Raw genomic sequence first — 21,417 nt, 5'->3', positions numbered from 1 at the left:
TATGTAAGCTGGAAACGCCAACACGATGATCAGTCGGAAAGAACCTCTATAGAATACGGGCAAATAAATACAAATAATAGGAATGATCAACAGAGCACAGGATTTTAAGTATGCATCGATTATTAATCTTCGCCATGTCTAGCAACACTTTAAGGAAATATATTTTAGAGATACAAGGAATTCGTTACAGGTCTTTGAAACGTATTTGTTTCGTTTTATTGTTTTATTTTTAAATATTTATCTGAGAACATACGTACGCTCATGGTGCGGCCAGGGTGTTCAGCAGGTAGCTCGGAGTAAAACCATTCCGCACATACGAGGTGTCATAGCAGTAACACAGACGAACATATTGTTTCAATTCAGTGACGGATACATCGGTATTGTAGTAACTCCCACAACGTTTTAAATTTAGTTTTTATGGGAATTGTATACGGCAGCACAGCCTTTTTGATTTGGCGACCGAAAAGAGATTGTAAAACACGAGTAGTAAACTGTACAATGAAGGAAGTGGTGGTTGTGGTGAAGTTATTACAACGAATGCATTCTGCTGTACAGGAATAACTTCGCATTCTTTGCTATTTGTGGAAGGATTAAAACTATACAAACGTATGAACATTCGATCACATAGCAGCACACACTAAACGAAGTTTATCGAGTCGTAAATGTATATTTCTGTGTTGGTGTTAATGGGTGTTGCACTAATATATTGCCTGCTGTTGGTGTCTATAGTTTAATATCACTCGGTAATATTTGGACAGACCTACCGCTTTATCGTCCAGTATGGAATGGCAATTAATCTGCGTTATTAAATAACGACTATATGGTCACGTGGAGAAGTTAGGGGTTTCCAAGCAACGATGTTTAAAGTTGGCGAAGGATTTTCCCTAATAAGATCATATTTTATGGAAAGTTGATTTCGGGTCGTGTATAAACAAAGCATTGATTGGTAAATTACGTTTACAACAGCAAGTTTTTTTTAAATAATACTCATAAAGACGTCACAAGCATTTATACCCACTAAAATTAATTTGGTCATAGTTTACAATTTCCGATTGTTATTTTAATAAACGGTTTTTAAGAATGTAGTTTATTCTTATCGTCACGGTTTTAACTAAGTTTTTACGTTAGGTATTTTATGTCGATTATAACATGGAGGAATACGGTATAATCAACTCAATTAAGGTGGCTGTAGATACTGTGATATTGGTTGGATTAGCTATTTATCTGACGTGGCACTTCTGGAACAAACGTACACCTGGTGGCGCCCCAGGACCCCGAGGACTTCCCTTCATTGGGGCAATCACATCCATACGAAAACACCCCGAGCATGCAATGATGAAATGGAACCAACAATATGGTCCTGTTTGTATGGTGAGGTTGGGGTTTAAAGATATCCTGCTATTGGGGAGTTACGAAGCTGCTCATGAAGCACTGGTTAAGAGTCCGGATTTCGCAAACCGACCACCAGCTCATTCCATTGAAGTGATCGCAGGAGGAAAGGGAATAGTGATGATACCGTTCGGTCCTTTTCATCAAGAGCAGAGAAGGTTTGGTCTAAATGCACTACGAGAGCATGGTATGGGTCGAAGGGCATTGGAACCTACAGTTCATTTGTGTGCGCAAGAGCTATGCGAAAGAATTGAGGAGTATGGATCAAAACCATTTAATCTTGACAACGAGGTGTACCAGTCAGTGTCCAGCATTATTTCTCGACTCGTATTTGGTCATGATGTCGTTCAAGAAAATCTAGAATTTCGTAAAATGATTTTCCAGATGATTGAACCGAATAAATTGAACATTCTCGCAGGGATTCTTGCGTTCGCCCCCTACCTCAAACACCTCCCGTTCTTCAGCGAAATTCACAGAAAAAACAAAGAATTTAGACTAAAAATGGAGTCGTCGATTCGTAAAGAAATAGAAGAACATATGGAGACACGTGACCGAAAGGAACCACGTGACTACATCGACAGTTTCTTAAACGAAATGGAAAAATCAAATCAAGTACCAAAGGCAGAAGGTATAAACGCGTACACAAAAATTTCAGTCACAATAATATGTCAGTACTTGCCCGTTAAGTATAGTTTTTATCACTGTTTAATTAATATAATACCATCATGTTTGTGTGACAAAGAACATCGCGATTAGAAAAAATACCTATTTAAAGTCTAAAAGTTGTCAACCGAAAAAACATTACGTATTGTCAATATTTGCCGATTTCCCGACGGATATTTCACAACTCGCTATTTCAGCAATGACACCTACCGACGAGGACGAACCGAATACAAAAAACGAAGAATGGAAACAATATTCATCTTTTACCCAGAACCAACTTATTGCTATGGTATACTTTACTTATATAGATGTTGTGGTATGTTTGTACGTGTGATGAAATGAAAGAACGTATAGCTTATTTGGTGTTGACATAAAGCCACCCGGTATAAAGAATGGCTAAAAAATGCCACCAAACAACACAAAACACCGCCCTGTATCTATAATAACCGTCTATATATGTTTGTTTCAGCATCGCGTTTGATTTAACTATACGTATTTTTATACAGAGTGGATTATTACCATTGTCGATAGTACTATATAGTAGGGTGGGGAAAGATGGGACACCTTAAATACATAATATCCGAATAGCCTGATCGTGTTTTAAACAATTAACAACGGCCTGTGGAAGTCGTGAGGATACGGTTTTATAATTCATTGAATGTTCTATGTTTACAACCAAATGGAAAGAGAAAACTAGACGAAAAGGTGTCCCATCTTCCCCCACCCTACTATAAGTATACATTAATTTAAAACTTTCAGGTACGAGATCTCTTTATGGCGGGAACGGATACTACGTCATCGACCACATGTTGGATCATTCTCTTCCTCTGTCGATACCCGGAGGTTCAGAGGAAGATGCAAGAAGAAGTGGATCAAGTTCTTGGATCAAATGGAGTACCAAAGATGGCACTTGCTGAGAAGATGCCCTACACACGAGCTGTTATTCAGGTAAAAGACTCATTTTATATGAATATTAGCTGCTAAGTTTATTGAGTCCAACAAGGTAATGGTTTCTTACACTTGGAATGCGCGTCCAATAGATAAAAAAAAACTTGTTCATAGGATACGAACTATGGGTAATACGCATAAACACCTTTGCAAATAAAAGGGAATCGTTAAACTGACAGTACATAAGAAAAAATAATTGTGGTGCGCAACTATAGAGGTTTAAAAACCTGTAAAGTTATATGTACCATAAACAGCATAATCAACGTAATTTTAATTGACTATTACGAACAGGAGATCGCAAGAATGAGACCAACCTTGCCCCTTTCTGTTCCTCACTGTACTACACAAGACACAATGATGATGGGATACAAAATTCCAAAGGACACCATCGTACTAACTAACATCTGGGGAATTCACCATGATGAGAAACTGTGGAAAAACCCATACGACTTTAATCCGGAGAGGCATCTTGATTCAAATGGCAACTTCGTGAAATCAAGCAACATAATGCAGTTCAATATCGGTCTTCGAAGCTGCCTTGGTCAACAGCTTGCGAAAATGGAGTTATTTCTGCTGACCACAAGCTTGTGTCGTCACTTTTCGTTTTCTGTCGTAGGTGAGGTAGATATGGAAGGAGAGAGCATGGTCACTTTAAGACCGTGTTCAATGGAAGTGGTGGCAACAAAACGAGCATAGGGGACAAATGCAAAAAACAAGAATTTCGAAGCAAATTATGCAAAACTACTGTTTGTGCTTTTCAATGCAATTATTTTTGAATTACTGTGATATTTAAACGCTGGTGAATATTTTCCGATTTAAAATCACCTGTATAAATTTAATAATCTGTTCCTTGCGTTTAATCGTTTGATAACTATATATATACACGCCGCCTTATACACCTGAGCGAGTAGTTTGTATTGTGTGTTATATCTTTGTTTGTTTTGATTCTCATGGAAAAATAAACTTTAGTTGGAAAAAGCATGACATTGGATTAATCGTCCGATTTCCTTTTACGGAGTATTCTTTGTAGGTTAATAAGTCAAATCTTTTTAATACGAAAATAAACTCATACCAAGGCTCTTCGGAATACGTGTCGCTAAAACTAGAAGGGGCTTTTTAATATATATATGTCGAGTTCCAACACTGTAAAATTAATTGTGGCGGCGATCACTTGAACATTTATCAAGGTTATTGCGTGTCAAACACAAAGTTATTATGTTTATGGTAATAAGCATTATGTAACATAAAGCGATATCTGTTTTTGGTCGAATTTTACTGTCGCTAATGTATATTTGACCAGCATTTCAGTATCTAGTTCAATGTGTTCTCAAGGTCACGAGCAATGCTGCAATAGTGTAAGGTCCCGCAAAAACAATAGCGACCGGTTGCAATCCTCTTGAAATATGCGTGATAGCTTTCTGTTTGTAAGTCAACTATAAAACAGGGTTTATCTTCTCAACTCAATGAGGCAATGTTACTAAGTAAATTTAAACGACCTCATTTGCTTTGTGATTACGAAGCAAATGCAATCACGTCCTTGAGGTGGAGGCTCATTATGAGAGAAATGCGACACAATGAAAAAAAGGTTGGTCTAAATCCATTGTTTTCGCTGGGGTAAACTTTAAACAATGACGTCACAATAGCAACGCGATCGTTGAGTTATGCTCGTACAAATATGAAGCGAAATAACCAGCTGATACGGAATGACCTTGATCTGCACGCAAATTAACAACATTACACTTAATGTCAAATAACATTTAAACAACTTTTAGGCAGATGCTCGGTTACCCAATCGATGCCTAGCAGCTGAAAAACACGAACCGCCGATTGTTCTTTTCAAGTATTTGCCAAGGTAACTCTAGGTCGGTTGAATGGTAACTAAAGTTCGTTACACGCAAATGGATAGACAGTCAACAGTCGCTACCAGTCCCAGAATGTGCAAATTAAACTGGTTTACCTTTATCATTGCAAGGAGTTTGGCTATGCGGTTATTAAAACAGCTAGACAGAACAAACGAAACAACAGATTAAAGAAGAAAAATATCTTTGGAAGCATTTAGTTCAGATCCATTAAAAAAACTTCAAAATACAATGCTTATATAGCGGTGGTTTAAACAAGACAGGATGAATTCGGTATAAATCCTATTCTAAGCAGATAAAAGGCGAAATAATGTCTGTGATTCAAACTATAGTTCATGCGAGTTGATTGCCGAGGGCTGTTAAAGCTACGGTTTTGTGTAACGTTCAAAGTCTCAAATTACAGCTCAAGTATAAATTCTTTGTCGATTACCTGCAAATTACAGTATGCAACGACTATTCCTATATCTCTAGAACTAATTAATATTTTTATAGCGACTGTAACCGTAAATGTAGTTGTGTGTTAATACAACACAAACAAACTGTAAAAAAATGGAAATTTCCGTACAATCCATAAGTTCAATATTTGATACAATTTTATTGGTTTTTATTGTTTCCTATTTAACATGGCACTTCTGGAACCAGAGATCAGCATGGGCTCCCCCAGGACCCCGAGGACTTCCCTTCATTGGGGCAATCACATCCATACGAAAACACCCCGAGCATGCAATGATGAAATGGAACCAACAATATGGTCCTGTTTGTATGGTTAGATTTGGGTTTAAAGATATCCTGCTATTGGGAAGTTACGAAGCTGCTCATGAAGCACTGGTTAAGAATATGGACCTTGCTGACAGACCATCAAATGGCATTGCTGTGTTTAAAGGGGGCAAGGGAATTTTGATGACAAAGTTTGGTTCGTATCATCAGGAGCAAAGAAGATTCAGTTTAAATAAACTTCGGGAATATGGAATGGGAAGAAGAGCTCTAGAACCAACAATCCTCCTTTATTCGAATGAACTTTGTGAAAGGATTGAAAAGTTTGGGTCCAAACCTTTCTACATAGATATGGAAATATACAAAGCTATATCAAGCACCATATGCCACATTGTATTTGGGCACAACGTGATTGAAGAAAATGAAGACTTCAAGGAAATCATCAACACATTAAACAAAAAGAGCAAGCTAAATGTCTTATCTGGCATCCTTGCATTTGCTCCATTTTTACGATTTCTACCCGTGTTCAGCACCATTCATGCAAAAAGCGTGAACTTTCAGCAGACACTTCATGCTCTAGTGAGGCAGGAGATCAGTGAACATGAGAAGACCCGTGATCCAAAAGAACCTCGCGACTACATTGACAGCTTTCTTAATGAAATGGATAAAGCAAAATCCACAATGCAAGGTAAAACATTATTCACTATGCTCTTTAAAAAAGTTTGAGACAATAAAAGTACAACAATATAACTGTTATAAATAAAACAGAAAAGAGCATTCATAGATCAACAACTAATATTACATGTGCAGAGTCAGAAACTACACAGACAACTGGTGGTGAAAGTATTGAGGGATTCAGGGGACAGGTGGACCCAAATTGGAAACAGTATAGCTCTTTTACATATGAGCAACTTGTGGCAATGGTAAGTGTAGGTTATGGAAAGAAATATGTAAGTGCAAGACTTGCAAACGTTTTTTTGAGTTAAATTACTGCAAGCTCTATTTGTCTAACAAGAGTTATTTTCACAAATATTTAGGTACCTATAACATATCGGTACAACTATTTTCTCAGCCACCAAGAGGAAGGCAGCACTAAGCCTTACCAGTGCACAAAGTAAAATGAATATGCTACTACTGCTTATAACAAATATTGAATGCTTTGCCTTTCAGTGTCGAGATCTCTTCATGGCGGGAACCGATACAACATCATCAACAACTTCTTGGATCATTCTCTTCCTCTGTCGATACCCGGAGGTTCAGAGGAAGATGCAAGAAGAAGCGGATCAAGTTCTTGGATCAAATGGAGAACCAAAGATGGCACTTGCTGAGAAGATGCCTTACACGCGAGCTGTTATTCAGGTAGAAAGAGTTTTCTAGTTTTGTGTTAGTTGCATTACTGTATGCATGAAAGGCAATGGTGTATAGCATGTGGCGGGTAGAAAATAAAGATTTTTCTTCCAGGAAATTAACCGGATACGCCCAAATGTCCCACTCTCTGTACCTCACTATTCCTCTAAGGATACAATGGTCATGGGATACAAGATTCCAAAGGACACCATCGTACTAACTAACATCTGGGGAATTCACCATGATGAGAAACTGTGGAAAAACCCATACGACTTTAATCCAGAGAGGCATCTTGATTCAAATGGCAAGTTTATTAAATCAAGCAAAGTAATTCAGTTTAATATCGGTCTCCGAAGCTGCCTTGGTCAACAGCTGGCAAACATGGAGTTGTTCTTGGTCACAGTATCAATTTTCCGACAATTTTCTTTCTCGTTTAATCCAGGGGATAAGATAGACATGGAAGGTGAGAGCGTAATTGCTTTAAGACCTTACTCATACAGGGTAATTGCTGAAAAACGAATGTAAATAAATTTAAGTCTTGTGAATCTGCTTAACTAACAATGAAATCTTTTTAATGGTTTTAACAATTTTTAATGGAATAATAAGTTTTTATGCAACATTAGTTAACATCAAAGGTATGCAACCTGTGCTGTTTAATTTCAATAATTTGATCGGGTAAATATTTTATAACGAATGTGTTCATATAGTTCCTACTAGATCAATGTGGGTTATATCAAAATCCAGGCTAATTAGTTATGCAGCAATGTTTAAAACCTTCTAAAAGTTCGTGATTGTAGTGTTAAAATTAGAATACATGTCAAGCATAGTTTAGGATTGGTGGTGGTGACCATAAAACTTTATGTATAGAACTGCTGTAGATTTTCACTAAGAACATTGATACCAAGGTTCAATTTGGCAAACTTTTCAATATATTTTTTATGTTTTTGATTTTAGTTAATGCCAATTCAATGCAATTTATCCATTGTGTGCTTTTGAACAATAAAATAAAGTGGTTACACTATGAAAATGTTTGCTGCAAACATTCAGTATCACAAACTTTAGTTACAAAGAAACTAATTGTGTGCATTAGGACAATAAACTTGTGGCAGCGGAAAACCAATATCCAGCCATAAAACCTACAGAAAGAAAACTGTTTATATAAAGATTTGTTAAGACACTCATGTTTAAACAATGAGTCCACTACTGCGACCAATATGAAAGGATTATAAAAAAGATAATATATTTAACTTTAAGGCTATTGTGTGCGAATGAATTTGCTGACCGGATTAAAACAGGTCAGGATGGGTTGTGTTTGTTCACAAATATTTAACATGCGCTGGATGTGTATCTGACTTGCAACTTTCACCATCACATGTTACGCAGTATATAAAATATTCAAACATTTATTTTCAAGAGAATGACTTTAGCGTAGAGGTTGCTGCTGGTCAAGAGAGCCATGAGTCAAATGTTTAAAGCTTGAGTTAATATTTTAAAATAAATAAAAAATATAAGAAGTTAGTTGCTCTTAGGTGTCAAACTTGTTCATATTTTAATAAAATTTGACAAATAAAAGAATGGAAGAAACAAAATCAGAAGTTTCAGTTGATCCGAAAAAAGCCAAAAAAGTTCGAATGCATTACTTTGGAATTTTGGTCGGCTTGATTCTTTTATTTAGTGGTTACACATCTATACTAGTTCTTCAGTCAAGTATAAATATTAAAGAAGGGTTAGGTAAGTTCTTAGGTGAAAAATCACCAAACCAACTCTTCCAAATTTAATGCCAAAAACTTGGGAAACTAGACACTAAGTTTGGTAACATATCAGGCTGACGCATAAATGTCGGATTTCTTTTATATAAGTTTAGGTATATATAATTAACATCTTACTTTATTTTTAATCAGGATCACAAATGATGACAATCACTTACATTGTTACGTTCCTATCTTCCTTCTTTATTTCCCCACTATTCATCCGGGTTGTTGGAGTGAAAAAGGCACTCATGCTTGGAGAGTTGGGCTATGTCCTCTATGTAGCTGCAAACTTCTATCCATGTAGCTTACCTGTTGTGAAAGAAAGATAGTGCATGGGCATAACCTTAGGAATATTAATCAAATTAAATGACATTGTAAATGTGGATTAAAAAAATAATTAAATTTCATAATTCACTTTTTTGTTTACTAAAGTAAACTATAAAAACATCATTACTATTGACAGCTCCTGCCGTGTTGTACATTGCTGGCGTACTAGGTGGACTTAGTGAGTCAATATACTGGATTCCTGTCGGAATAATTTATGTTCATTATGGAATGAAATACCACAGGTATACAGGACGGCCAGCAGAACAATGTGTTGCTGAATTTGCTGGTTTATTACTTGGATTGTTTGTTATTAATCAGGCAAGTTTAATACAGCTTTTTTTTTCTCGTGGTAAAACTTCCTGCTTTTGCACCATCAATACATCACACATTATTTTCTCTAGATTATTGGAAATTTATTCTCGTTTGTTGTATTACATTTATTTCCTCCCAATTCAACTGCAACAATCAACACAACAATAAGAACTACTGATGATCAATTTCTTTACTGTGGGGCGAATGATTGTCAAGATCCCAATGTAACTACAGCGCACATTGACCAATATGTCCCTACTAACCCAGTGGCATTATATGTCCTTTTATCTGTGCTGCTGTTCATCATGTTCATTGGTGCCGGCATTCATATGTGGCTGGTACCTGAAATAGAACTTGAATCAAACAAAAGAAAAAATTCTACTTTAAAACTTGATGGTAAAGAGGGAATACCACTGAATGACAAAGGAGATTCAGGAGAAAATGAGGAAAAAACCTCCGTAAGTTCTAAGTTTCCAACTCAATTGGTTTACACATTTTTTTGTACGCTAGGTCGTTGATTTTGATTTCTATTTACCGATAAATTTGAAAAGTTGTTGTTAATAGATTTTGAAGTTGGTCATACAAACAATGAAAGATACAATCAAACAGCTGACAATGATGAGACAAGTTTTAATAATTCCTTTGTCCATCTACCTTGGAATGTTCTGTGGATTCAGCATCAGTGAACTGACAAGAGCTTGGACATCATGTATTCTGGGTGTATCCCAGGTATTTATAGCGAAAGATTTAAACAGTGTTCAAATGCTATACAGACTAATACACAATCTACAAACTGAAGATGTCACTTCAGTTTAAAGCTAAAATATCACTAATAGCTAAATTTGATATTTATAAGGTAAACCATATATCCATAAATTTGTTACAGGTTGGGATTTGCTTGATTCTGTATGGTGTGGTGAGTGGGACTTTCTGTATTGTCAGTGGAAAAATCCTTGGGCGATACGGGTGTCTTCCTATTTTGGTTATTCAACTTATACTCGATATAAGTTTTTACTTGGTCTGTTTGTTATGGGTCCCAACTGTTTCTACAACTTGGGTGGTTTATGTCTTGTTTTGTATGGCTGGATTTTCAGCATCAGGTGCACAAGTCAATATTGGATGTAAGTAATTAGAACTATAGTATGTTTTAAGTACTGTGTGCTAAAAATATATATGATTGAATCAAAGTAAAAAACTTTTTACTTTCTTTCAACACCCTGTGTTTAAGTATTCGAAAATGAAAAGATTTATTACCTTTAGAAACAACCATAAAACTTTAACACCAGCTATAAAGCTATTCATCTTTTCGCAACATGAATGGCAGTTATCTTAATTAAGAATTTTACTTTTAGATAAATATGGACAGTTTCCAAACAAAGAAATTTCTTTTATGTTCTGGAGCGTAACATTTGCTGCTGGATTAATTATAGAGTTTAGCGCAAGCACTGCCTTTTGTGTTAGTACAAAGATCTACTATCATATAGCAACCTTGCTTGTTTCAGTTCCTTTAGCAGGTATTATTTAACAATTTAAATAAATTACATATAATAGTAGCATGTCAGCAGCAGCTGTGTTTTTATTTAAACCATTTGCGTTTTTAGGTACAATATTCTAAATTCTGCAAACATTTTATTTTCAGCAATCTTAGAGATTCTAAAGCCAAGAAAATAAACTTCCAGGAGATGTTTTGAAATTCTTTAACAAACTTGTTTTCACTAAAGTCCGCAGTTTGTTTCATATGTTAACAATCTATTTATGTAGCATAGTTTATATGCAAAACTACTAATAATCACAAATATATTTATATCTGTCAAAAAACATAAACCAATACAGAACATGAAAAAATATATTTACTCTTTATTTTCAATGTTATTTAATAATTCTTCATCACTTTAAAAAACTATTATGAGAATACTACAACTTTTCTTATGTTTAACATGAAATCGTAATAAAAGAGAGCAAAAGTTTAATGAGTGAGCACATATTAAACCAAATAGCATAATATTAATTAACCCTTTACTTACTACAACGGTCAACTAAGCTTGATAAAAAAGAAACTAGTAGTAACCAACAAAAGAGTTTTTAGTCGCCATTGTTGATCAGTAAATAGAATGCATTTATACATGTACTACAACTTATGATGGATTGAGTGATTGGTAAAGAATATGTGTAAATCTGTACAACTCCTGCACCATGTGTTAACTTGTAAACTTGCACTAGTTAACTTTATTGTTGCTGACAAATGACAATAAGGTATAAAAGTTAGTGCTTTTAATGCCCCTTCCCCCCTAAACAGCTATAAATTGATACAGGCGTCAATCGATGTGTGGATTTTTCATCTTACTAACACAGGTACTCCCAAGTTCCCAAACAGTGTAACGTAACCGCTGTTTCAACAGATCGTACAAGAAATGATAGCTTAACCGTTTGGGCGCCTGGGAACAGATCAAAATGTCCCTACAAACCCGAGTCTTATCCTTGCCCTGCCTTACAAATATTGTATATTTATTTTTTCTTTTGATAAGTGATATTTTTATACATCTTTAACAGTTTTTGTTCATTTTCACTACAACAGAAACAAAGCAATAAGTTATTGATAACTGTGTTACTAATGAGTTCCAGATGTATGGCAGTTGACTTTACTGTCTGTTGCTGTGGCAAAGTGGTTAGCGCGCCTGCCTGTAACACAAAGGTAATTGATACTTGTCGCTGCTGCTACCATCGTGGACGTATGTGTCCTTGGGAAAGACATTCTCAGGCAATTGCTTCAATCAAGTGGTCACTAATAGGTTGTCCAAGTTATCAGATATACATAAAAAAATTAAAAAAAACCAACATACATGGTAACTCGTAAGTTGGCACGAGGTGTATGAACACCTGTGTTATAACGACTGTCGTTTCCTGGCATGTGAGGATAGTTACAATAATTACATAATTGACTTGAAAGGTTATAATCATTAATTGGAGGATTTTTCGTTCAATCAAACAGTAAAGTAATTATTAATTATTTGCTAATTATATGGTACTGTTTTGAATCTAAAAATTTAGCCTAAAATTTATAGACATATATGAATGGACACTCAAGAGATTAAAGAATAAATTCCAAAATTAGGAATTGAGAAGCAACAACAATAAAGGATCTACATGGCCATATATGTGATGAAATAAAAGTAATGTAGTAAAGGAATGGAAAATTGTTTTGAAACTAATTAGGTTACAAGTTTACTATTCATTTTTTGACTTCAAAACAAATATTAACTACATGGGTTTAGGAAGTAAAGTACAAGAATAGAACCCAGTTTACGTCAATACAAGGCAATTTGTCCATTGTGTGCTTATAAACAATAAAATAAACTGTTCACACTCCAATGTCACAAACTGTAGTTACAAATCAACTCATTGTGTGCATAAGATAATAAAATTGTGGCAGCAAAAAAAAACAATATCCTCTAGCCATAAAACCTACAGAGAGAAAATGATTGTTAATGTAAAGGTTAGTTAGGACATTCATATTTTAACAATGCATAATAAGTCCAATACTGCATCCAATATATAAGGATTATAAAAAGAGATTATACTTAACTTCAAAGCTATTGTGTGTGAATGAATTTGCTGACAGGATTAAAAGAGGTCAGGATGGGTTGTGTTTGTTCACAAATATTTACCATGCGCTGGATATGTATCTGACTTGCAACTTTCACCATCACATGTTACGCAGTATATAAAAGATTCAAACAATTATTTTCAAGAGAATGACTTTAGCGTAGAGGTTGCTGCTGGTCAAGAGAGCCAGGAGTCAAATGTTTAAAGCTTGAGTTAAATATTTTAAAATAAATAAAAAATGTAAGAAGTTAGTTGCTTTTAGGTGTCAAACTTGTTCATATTTTAATAAAATTTGACAAATAAAAAAATGGAAGAAACAAAATCAGAAGTTTCAGTTGATCCGAAAAAAGCAAGAAAAGTTCGAATACATTACTTTGGAATTTTAGTGGGCTTGATTCTTTTATTTAGCGGTTACACATCTATGCTAGTTCTTCAGTCAAGTATAAATATTAAAGGAGGTTTAGGTAAGTGTTTAGGAAAAAAATGATCACCTCTTCCAAAGTTAATGCCAAAAACTTGGGAAACTAGACACTAAGTTTGGTAACATATCAGGCTGACGCATAAATGTCGGATTTCTTTTATATAAGTTTAGATATATATAATTAACCTCAAAGATTTATTTTTAATCAGGATCCCAAATGATGACAATCACTTACATTGTTACGTTCCTATCTTCCTTCTTTTCCCCACTATTCATCAGGGTTGTTGGAGTGAAAAAGGCACTCATGCTTGGAGAGTTGGGCTATGTCCTCTATGTAGCTGCAAACTTTTATCCAAGTAACTTACCTGTGTTGTAAATGAATAGTAGTATATGGACATAACATTGAGTAGAATTCATTTTATTGTATCAAATTAAACCCCATTGGGAAGGTAATTTAAATAAGAGTTAAAATTCTTATATATAAACAATTTCCCCCCAATTAAACCAAAAAAACACCATTTACAATTGACAGCTCCTGCCGTGTTGTACATTGCTGGTGTACTAGGTGGACTTAGTGAGACAATATACTGGATTCCCCTTGGAATAATTTATGTTCATTATGGAATGAAATACCACAGGTGTACAGGACGGCCAGCAGAACAATGTGTTGCTGAATTTGCTGGTTTATTACTTGGATTGTTTGTTATTAATCAGGCAAGTTTAGTATAGTTTTTTTTTTTCTGGTGGTAAAACTTCTTGCTTTCACACCATCAATACATCACACATTATTTTCTCTAGATCGTTGGAAATTCATTCTCGTTTGTTGTGTTGCATTTATTTCCTCCCAATTCAACTACAACAATCAACACAACAATAACATCTACAGATGATCAATTTCTTTACTGTGGGGCGAATGATTGTCAAGATCCCAATGTAACTACAGCGCACATTGACCAATATGTCCCTACTAACCCAGTGGCGTTATATGTCCTTTTATCTGTGCTGCTGTTCATCATGTTCATTGGTGCCGGCATTCATATGTGGCTGGTACCTGAAATAGAACTTGAATCAAACAAAAGAAAAAGTTCTACTTTAAAACTTGATGGTGAAGAGGGAATACCAATGAATGACAAAGGAGATTCAGGAGAAAATGAGGAAAACAACTCAGTAAGTTCGAAGCTCCCAACTCAAGTTTACACATTTTTTTGTATGTTATAGGTCGTTAATTTTGATTTCCATTTACCGATATTAGATTTTCAATAAGTTGTTGTTAATAGATGTTGAAGTTGGTCATACGAACAATGAAAGATACAATCAAACAACTGACAATGATGAGACAAGTTTTAATAATTCCTTTGTCCATCTACCTTGGAATGTTCTGTGGATTCAGCATCAGTGAACTGACAAGAGCTTGGGCATCATGTATTCTGGGTGTATCCCAGGTTTTTATAGCGAAGATTTAAATCTAAACGCCATATACAAACTAAAGAAGTCACTAAATCAAAAAACACTAATAGCCATATAGAATATTTTATAAGGTAAGCCTCGATATGTATTTGTTACAGGTTGGGATTTGCTTAATTCTGTATGGTGTGGTGAATGGGATCTTCTGTATTGTCAGTGGAAAAATCCTTGGGCGATACGGGTGTCTGCCTATTTTCTTTATTCAACTTATATCTGATATGAGTTTCTACATGGTCTGTTTGTTTTGGGTCCCAACTGTTTCTACAACTTGGGTGGTTTATGTCTTGTTTTGTATGGCTGGATTTTCAGCATCAGTGGCACAAGTCAATGTTGGATGTAAGTAATTACAATTATGGTATGTTTTAAGTACTGCATGGTATATATATGATTGAATCAAAGTAAAAAACAACGTTTTTACTTCCTGTCAACACCATGTGTGTAAGCATTGGACGGTGAAAAGATTCATACCGTATGAAACAACCATTGGTAGTAATCTAAATTATTAATTTTACTTTTAGATAAATATGGACAGTTTCCAAACAAGGAAATCTCTTTTATGTTCTGGGGCCTAACATTTGCTGCTGGATTCATTATAGAGTTTAGTGCAAGCACTGCCTTTTGTGTTAGTACAAAGATCTACTATCATATTGCAACCTTGCTTTTTTCAGTTTTTTTAGCAGGTATTTTAGACCAGTTTTGTTTATTTGCATATAATAGTAGCATGTCAGCAGCAGTTGTGTTTACATTCAGACCTTTTAAGCATATTATGCTAAATCTGCAAACATTTAACTTTCAGGGTTTTTAGAGATTCTTAAACTAAGAAAATAAACTTCCACGAGATGTTTTGAAATTCTTCAACAAACTGTGTTCGCTACAAGTCGTGATACTGGAGTTCATTTTATATGTTAACGATCTATATTAGCATAGTTTCATTGCAATAATACTAATATATTTATTTATATTCATATACGTTAATGAAACATAAACCAATACACGTAATCACAAATAAAAAAATATATTTACCCTATACTTCCATTGTAGTTTGATAATTCTTCATTACTTTCCAAAAAAAAACATTCTGAATAACTGTTACCTTTTGTTATTACATAATAAAACAATCGTTAGCAAGAAATTAAAATTTAAAAATGGCGGGAAACAATTGGAGTTCTAGTTTTCACAACGTTTGAAAAAATATATGGACTAAATGAAAAGTTGCTTTTAAAATTATTTAGTTTACAAATTTACTTTTTTTTATAAAATGAGTTGACTTTCTTGGGATAGATTAACTGCGAAGTCTTGGGTTAGAAATTAAAGCACAAGCATAGAGCCCGTCTCTTTTATAAAGATTTGCCGAAGAAAAATGTTGTTTCTATTTATGAAGATGACGAAACAACGAAACTTATTTTTGTTTTTTTTTTGTCAAAATCGTATTTTTGAGTTGATGTGTTTTATTTACAGGTAAATGTTTACTATTTGTACATTTTAAAATAAGGTATTTTGGTATTTTTATTATACTGTTCCGAAAATGTCGTTAAATTTATTTCGCTGCGTTATTTGCAAACGAGCTTTCTTTGACGAATCAAGAAGAAACGAACATACAATGTCGGAGCACAGAAAAAGTTCGTTTCCAACTTCTAATTCAACAGTTTCTGCAGCTGAAAAGAGTTGCTTAAATACGACTACGAGACCCGTTCAAAATTGCGAGTTTTCAAAACACAAACCCTTTAAACCAACAAGTGTAAACATAAAACATTCAAAACATCGTGAACGACGAAATATGTCACGGGCACGGCATTATGCAGGACGAAGACTGAGTGGGCAGTTCCAGTATTTGTTAAAGCATTTGGACCAACTGTGGCCACCAGATGAGAATTCAAAAATTGAAGGGTTAAAACGATTTCGGAAACTAGGTTGGCTTTTATCAAAGATAACAGGTATTATATGGAAATATTTAATCATTTTATACCCATAGTATTGTTAAATTGGTTCTATGTATAGCGATTAATTGCTCTGACTACCTCTTTTAAAATTATAGGTTAATTCAGAAACTAAAGCAATTAGTTTTTTAAACTGGGTTTAAAGTGTCTGTAAACTTAAAATAGTAATTTAGTTTTTGGAGCAAAATTCAGCTTTGTATATTTGTTATTGTTCCCTTGCATGATTTTCTGTTTGTTTACCATGTTTAATATTGACAGGTCATAATTATTCCAAAGAAAAACATGGTTCTGTAAAAATTGTTCAAGTCCTTAATCATGAGTTCTGTCAAAACAAACATTTAAATGAAGAAAGAATCCGAGAAATTCAAGTCAAGACAGGGGTTTCTCAACTTTATATTAAAGCTTGGTTTAAATGGAAAAAGAACTTGGAATTGACGACTTCACCAAAGAAGGTTATTTGTTTAAGAGTTTGTGGTTGCTTGATTAAATGACACTGATGTTTAAATCATTGTATTCTTAAATCCTGTTTTAAAAATCTGTAAATTTATTTATTTTGATACAGTAACATTTACCCTTTATTCATAAAAATGAAACGCAATGGGCAAGTCACTTATTTTCATTTTTATGTATATATATATAACTTCTTTTACCAGGTTCTGCAAGAATCATTTTATTCATGTCAGTATCCATCGCAAGAAACGATCAAAACTATTGCCAGTGTAATAACTTCGACTCCACAAAAAGTCGAGTCATGGTTTCTAATATCACGAGTCATCGCTGACATACTTGATCCATCAGCTAATGATACAAAAGAAATGGTGAGACTAGTGTTGAATCTAGATTTAATTCAGTAGCCGTGGTGTGATGTGATTTAAACATGATAGGGAAAGTTATTAATCCAAAATTATTTCTGCAAAATTAACATGTACTGTGGTTTCAAAGTACTGTTCTAGTTCATGTGTGGGTTAACAACTACCATTATTTTAACGTTTTTGTTATTTATTTTTTAAAGTAATCTCACAATGTAATAAGAGGGTCTTATTGCTAATTAATGTTATACAGACTGCTCAGCTCATACAATTATGCAGCTTCAAATTCAAGCCCTTCAAGTTTAAATTACACTTGTTCCCCCCTAAAGGTGTTATGGAGGTTGTTTCGTCTAAGGTTTGGAGAAGGTTTGCAAAACTCTGACGTGAAACTCGCTTCTTATCTTCTTGATATGAAAGTTGAAATTGTCATGAAGATCTTCCAAATATGGTGTGGTAGGTTTGGTGTTGCTAACCATATGAATGCCGAAACATATGAAGCTGGAGGAAATGAAATGACGCAAACATTGCAACATGTTCAAACACATACAGAACATGGTAGCGATGGTGTTTGTATTGACGATGATAGTGGGGGAAAATCTGGTGATGATACAATTTATCAATCTTTCTTAAGACTTAACTACAGTGCAGAAGTTAGTGATGACAGCGATGATAATGTGATGGTCAACACTGCAAAAGAAACACCCCATGTTGCCAAGGAAAGCAGTGCTTCACTAACTGCAGAGAAAAAGTTAATAAATACAAAAAGTTTGATAAACACTGTGGAAAATGTAGAGGGTGCTTCTGTGGTTCAAACATCTGTTGTTTTGACGCCGACTGCTACAGTCCAAGCTCAAACGCCTATGACACAAATTTTTTTGGCAAACAGTAATTCATTCGCTACAGGTAAAAATGTGGCAATAAAAGAAAGGGGTAATGCTGGCAAAAATGAAAACGTTAGTGCTACAAAACATTTGCCTTCTATTACCAAAGGTGGTGCTTCTGTATGTGAACAAGTTGGAAAGGCGAGCTTCCCATTTCAGCCGTATGTTAAAGTGGAGGTTAATTCCAATGAAGCTGATAAAGAAGAAAGCATTAGTTTATCGGATACCATTAAGGTCGGAGATAGAGTTGGTGCTACTAAAGCAACAGTTGGAAACAAACGACGGAATGTGAAATTAGAGGTAGGAATGAATGTTACTCATTTATCATCATTGGCCTGGCAATTTAATTAAAAGTAAAACATCTCCAAAGTTTTATCTTTTTAAATTGCAGACAGTTTAAATAACCAATCGCTTGCTTGGCTTATGGGTTGTGCAATTATTGTAAGGTCGTGTTCTGTGTGATCATCTTAGAATTTGACTTTAGTCATCTTCGTTTATTTTGTTTGTTAATAGAAATAAAATACTTTTATGTTTTAGGTTACTGAGGCGTTTGGAACACAAAATGGTAAGATGACAAATAAGGGGCTTTGTTTATTGTAAATGTTTTATCTTTGTTACCTTTTATAAATCAAGGTTTATATGGATCAGTATATGATTGAGATTGAAGTCCACTATGGGTATGATAATATGTTCTCGTGGCTAAATTTCAGCCGAAATCCACAGAAACACTATTCTAAAGGTTACGTGTAACTGTGTTCAGTAGTTCCAAGATACGTTTTATCCAGATTGCAATAGCCAACTATTTTAAAATGAACTTGTAGTTGCTGATGCTCTAGCCCTATAACCCTAGTCCTGGGTGTTTAGTGAGTTTTTAAAGATAACTGAACAGCTTGTCTTCGTATTTGAAAATTTGTCACACCAAATGAAAAGCCTGAAATAAATAGGTTTCTTTTAAATAATAAGTTTGAATTGTTTTGTAAAAAAGGCAGATCTGATCAAGTTTGTGTTGTGTTATATCGCCTGCATTATTCTATAGGTGCATCATATTCGACCCTATGAGGTCATAAAAGCTTCATGAGAAACAAGCTCATTATCTGAAGTTGAGAGTTGGGCAACTCCATCATAAAGATCATATTGTGCATTAGCTTGTGTGTGTGTGTGGTATTCACTACTCGTATGATATCTATGAGACTTTGATCATGTATGAAATTTTTCTGTTAGAACAAAAAACTTTTTGAATTATGTTGCCTTTGAAAAAGTCCTCTTGTAACTAAACTGTTGCATTAAGTATATATTTCTGAAATGAAATTTTTTTTCTGTGTTGTTATGTTTCATTTAAGCAAAAGTTTCGAATAACCATTTTGGATTTTAGAAAACTTTTCTGGTGGAATGGTCCCTCGAGTGGTTATACCTCCAGAAGAAAGAATGTGTGATGAAAGAATCATTTATAAAGGCATCTTTTATCAAAAAGAAACCAACCAACATCCAAATTCATCAAATGAACATCAAAAAATACTAAACCAAGGTAAAGACTTCCTGAGCCAACATCCAGGGACATCAGATCAACAACAAGACACATTGGACCAATATTCCGACTCTTTACCTCAACATCAAGTGTTCTTGAACCAACATCTAGACTCTTTCAATGAAGATTTCTTACGCCAGGATCCTGACTTTTCAAATCAAGATCCAAAGTATTTGGAGCAACAACTGGACTCTTTAGGTGAAGATCAGGAGTTTTCGGACCAACATCCTGACATTTTGGAGCAAGATCCCAACTCTTTGGATCAACATCCAGATTTGTCCGACCATTCACTGATTTATGAAGTCCTTCGGAAGTTGCGGAGAAAACAGAGAAAGAAGGGGATTCCTCCAAAAGTGAATGTGGCTGGAGTGGCTCTTGCACACCACCTTGTGGGGAGAGCTAAAAAGAAAAAGTTTTCACAATTGAAGGTTTGGCAGTAATGAATTTTTAAGCTGTTTTAGTTTCCTAATTTTGCACTACATAATTTTTTTTCAAGTGTTTGCAATACATTTATGTTGAGTGGCCCTTATTTTTTGGTTTGACCTTTAAACTTTGTGTTCCAGAATTATCGTTCTTTCCTTGAAGAGAAAACACCGCGTGACGATGATGTTATTTTTGTTGGGTCTTGGACCAAACCGAAGTTGGTGAATAAGAAAAAATTGGACTTAACTTCAGTTTTACGCAGCTGTGTTGAGGTGATTGAACTTTTATACAGATTTCTGTCAATGTTCTAGCACAATACTAACTATGGAATTTTGTACATCATAGGATGACATTACCTTTAGTAGAAACATGCCTCATGGACACGGAAACCACTATGTTTTAGAGTTACCAAGCATAGTAGACCCACCCAATGCTGTGGAGTCTTTGTACCAAGTTATTGGGGGTAAATACTAAGTAGAAATTAAATTCTGGATTGTTTGAAACGATATGAACCTTATTTGTAACTTGGGTACTTGACATTAAAAAAGTAGTAAAAATAAAGCAATGTTGTTACTCTAATGTGTCACAAATATATATATATATATATGTTAAAACCAATTACTCAATTAGGTTACTTATTTAAAGCAGCTTCTGTTACACCCTACAACTAAGTTTTTGATGTGAAAACTGTTAAAAAAATTATCATTATTACAGTAACATCCTATTGTATGCAATACCTAAACTGTTTACTAAATATTAGAATAAATATTGACTTGTGTCCACAGAGAGTCAAGGGACATCAACGTAGCATTCAAAGTGTTTACACCACCATGCATGATAGTTGCACATTTATTGCTGCTTTTATTTTTCGTTGTTTTCTTTTCTTGACGTTACACAGAGTTGCATGTTATATTTATACTGATCTCTATTGGTGTTGTTGTACAGAGTTGTTAATATCAATTTATTTTTGAGTTAATACACCTGGTTTCTTTCACAGTTGCATTTGTAAGATAGTAGTGTTGACTGTGTTCACTTTTTTATTTG

The 21,417-nt window shown here is 34.5% G+C and overlaps 5 protein-coding genes and 1 long non-coding RNA gene across 8 annotated transcripts; 5 read left to right on the top strand and 1 right to left on the bottom strand.

Moving 5' to 3' along the window:
* Nucleotides 1-998: 998 nt before the first annotated feature.
* On the top strand, nucleotides 999-3,981 carry LOC100179327 (cytochrome P450 2U1-like). Its single transcript, XM_002122584.5, has 4 exons — nucleotides 999-2,017; nucleotides 2,250-2,341; nucleotides 2,812-3,000; nucleotides 3,292-3,981. The coding sequence occupies exons 1-4, from the start codon at nucleotides 1,150-1,152 to the stop codon at nucleotides 3,694-3,696; spliced, it is 1,554 nt and encodes a 517-aa protein (XP_002122620.1). The 5' UTR covers nucleotides 999-1,149; the 3' UTR covers nucleotides 3,697-3,981.
* A 1,348-nt stretch (nucleotides 3,982-5,329) lies between these two features.
* On the top strand, nucleotides 5,330-7,941 carry LOC100179331 (cytochrome P450 2D28-like). The gene is made up of 4 exons (XM_002128104.4): nucleotides 5,330-6,261; nucleotides 6,384-6,496; nucleotides 6,744-6,932; nucleotides 7,035-7,941. The coding sequence occupies exons 1-4, from the start codon at nucleotides 5,409-5,411 to the stop codon at nucleotides 7,443-7,445; spliced, it is 1,566 nt and encodes a 521-aa protein (XP_002128140.1). The 5' UTR covers nucleotides 5,330-5,408; the 3' UTR covers nucleotides 7,446-7,941.
* Nucleotides 6,283-16,119, bottom strand: LOC108949926. Its single transcript, XR_001974959.2, has 6 exons — nucleotides 15,822-16,119; nucleotides 14,307-14,385; nucleotides 13,570-13,699; nucleotides 9,574-9,652; nucleotides 8,848-8,980; nucleotides 6,283-7,428 (listed from the first exon to the last, which is right to left on the bottom strand). It is a non-coding gene; the product is annotated as an uncharacterized LOC108949926 (long non-coding RNA).
* LOC100176991 (UNC93-like protein) lies at nucleotides 8,124-11,280 on the top strand. 2 transcript variants are annotated; one of them, XM_002122664.4, is made up of 8 exons: nucleotides 8,124-8,651; nucleotides 8,822-8,971; nucleotides 9,135-9,316; nucleotides 9,400-9,768; nucleotides 9,875-10,039; nucleotides 10,197-10,431; nucleotides 10,663-10,824; nucleotides 10,950-11,280. In XM_002122664.4, exons 1-8 carry the CDS (start codon nucleotides 8,495-8,497, stop codon nucleotides 10,979-10,981), a joined length of 1,452 nt encoding a protein of 483 aa, XP_002122700.1. In that variant the 5' UTR covers nucleotides 8,124-8,494; the 3' UTR covers nucleotides 10,982-11,280. The 2 variants fall into 2 exon arrangements, with proteins under 2 accessions (XP_002122700.1, XP_026692338.1); XM_026836537.1 differs by lacking the exon at nucleotides 10,663-10,824 and having other exon boundaries at nucleotides 10,950-11,111.
* On the top strand, nucleotides 13,090-15,823 carry LOC100187225 (protein unc-93 homolog A-like). 2 transcript variants are annotated; one of them, XM_018814136.2, is made up of 8 exons: nucleotides 13,090-13,377; nucleotides 13,544-13,690; nucleotides 13,867-14,048; nucleotides 14,133-14,501; nucleotides 14,612-14,776; nucleotides 14,900-15,134; nucleotides 15,317-15,478; nucleotides 15,595-15,823. In XM_018814136.2, the coding sequence occupies exons 1-8, from the start codon at nucleotides 13,221-13,223 to the stop codon at nucleotides 15,624-15,626; spliced, it is 1,449 nt and encodes a 482-aa protein (XP_018669681.1). In that variant the 5' UTR covers nucleotides 13,090-13,220; the 3' UTR covers nucleotides 15,627-15,823. The 2 variants fall into 2 exon arrangements, with proteins under 2 accessions (XP_018669681.1, XP_026692339.1); XM_026836538.1 differs by lacking the exon at nucleotides 15,317-15,478.
* A 116-nt stretch (nucleotides 16,120-16,235) lies between the features above and the next one.
* LOC100184831 lies at nucleotides 16,236-21,369 on the top strand. The gene is made up of 9 exons (XM_009861833.3): nucleotides 16,236-16,732; nucleotides 16,994-17,187; nucleotides 17,389-17,553; nucleotides 17,874-18,725; nucleotides 18,963-18,990; nucleotides 19,798-20,378; nucleotides 20,514-20,645; nucleotides 20,719-20,836; nucleotides 21,159-21,369. Exons 1-9 carry the CDS (start codon nucleotides 16,324-16,326, stop codon nucleotides 21,179-21,181), a joined length of 2,502 nt encoding a protein of 833 aa, XP_009860135.1. The 5' UTR covers nucleotides 16,236-16,323; the 3' UTR covers nucleotides 21,182-21,369.
* The last annotated feature ends 48 nt before the right edge of the window (nucleotides 21,370-21,417 follow it).

This window comes from Ciona intestinalis, chromosome 11 (genome assembly GCF_000224145.3).
Source record: "Ciona intestinalis chromosome 11, KH, whole genome shotgun sequence".
NCBI lineage: Eukaryota > Metazoa > Chordata > Ascidiacea > Phlebobranchia > Cionidae > Ciona > Ciona intestinalis.
The sequence above is the reverse complement of the archived record's forward strand: the minus strand, read 5'-3'. Positions and strand labels throughout refer to the sequence as shown.

Coding starts and splice junctions, on each gene's coding strand:
- LOC100187225 (XM_018814136.2), top strand. CDS start 13,221: ATGGAAGAAACAAAATCAGAAGTTTCAGTTGATCCGAAAAAAGCAAGA. Junction 14,502..14,611: donor AAAATGAGGAAAACAACTCA/GTAAGTTCGAAG, acceptor TGTTGTTAATAG/ATGTTGAAGTTGGTCATACG. Junction 14,777..14,899: donor GTATTCTGGGTGTATCCCAG/GTTTTTATAGCG, acceptor TATTTGTTACAG/GTTGGGATTTGCTTAATTCT.
- LOC100179331 (XM_002128104.4), top strand. CDS start 5,409: ATGGAAATTTCCGTACAATCCATAAGTTCAATATTTGATACAATTTTA. Junction 6,262..6,383: donor AGCAAAATCCACAATGCAAG/GTAAAACATTAT, acceptor TTACATGTGCAG/AGTCAGAAACTACACAGACA. Junction 6,497..6,743: donor ATGAGCAACTTGTGGCAATG/GTAAGTGTAGGT, acceptor TTTGCCTTTCAG/TGTCGAGATCTCTTCATGGC.
- LOC100176991 (XM_002122664.4), top strand. CDS start 8,495: ATGGAAGAAACAAAATCAGAAGTTTCAGTTGATCCGAAAAAAGCCAAA. Junction 8,652..8,821: donor AAATATTAAAGAAGGGTTAG/GTAAGTTCTTAG, acceptor ATTTTTAATCAG/GATCACAAATGATGACAATC. Junction 10,040..10,196: donor GTATTCTGGGTGTATCCCAG/GTATTTATAGCG, acceptor AATTTGTTACAG/GTTGGGATTTGCTTGATTCT.
- LOC100179327 (XM_002122584.5), top strand. CDS start 1,150: ATGGAGGAATACGGTATAATCAACTCAATTAAGGTGGCTGTAGATACT. Junction 2,342..2,811: donor AGAACCAACTTATTGCTATG/GTATACTTTACT, acceptor TAAAACTTTCAG/GTACGAGATCTCTTTATGGC. Junction 3,001..3,291: donor ACACACGAGCTGTTATTCAG/GTAAAAGACTCA, acceptor TATTACGAACAG/GAGATCGCAAGAATGAGACC.
- LOC100184831 (XM_009861833.3), top strand. CDS start 16,324: ATGTCGTTAAATTTATTTCGCTGCGTTATTTGCAAACGAGCTTTCTTT. Junction 18,726..18,962: donor GACGGAATGTGAAATTAGAG/GTAGGAATGAAT, acceptor TTTATGTTTTAG/GTTACTGAGGCGTTTGGAAC. Junction 18,991..19,797: donor GGCGTTTGGAACACAAAATG/GTAAGATGACAA, acceptor TTTGGATTTTAG/AAAACTTTTCTGGTGGAATG.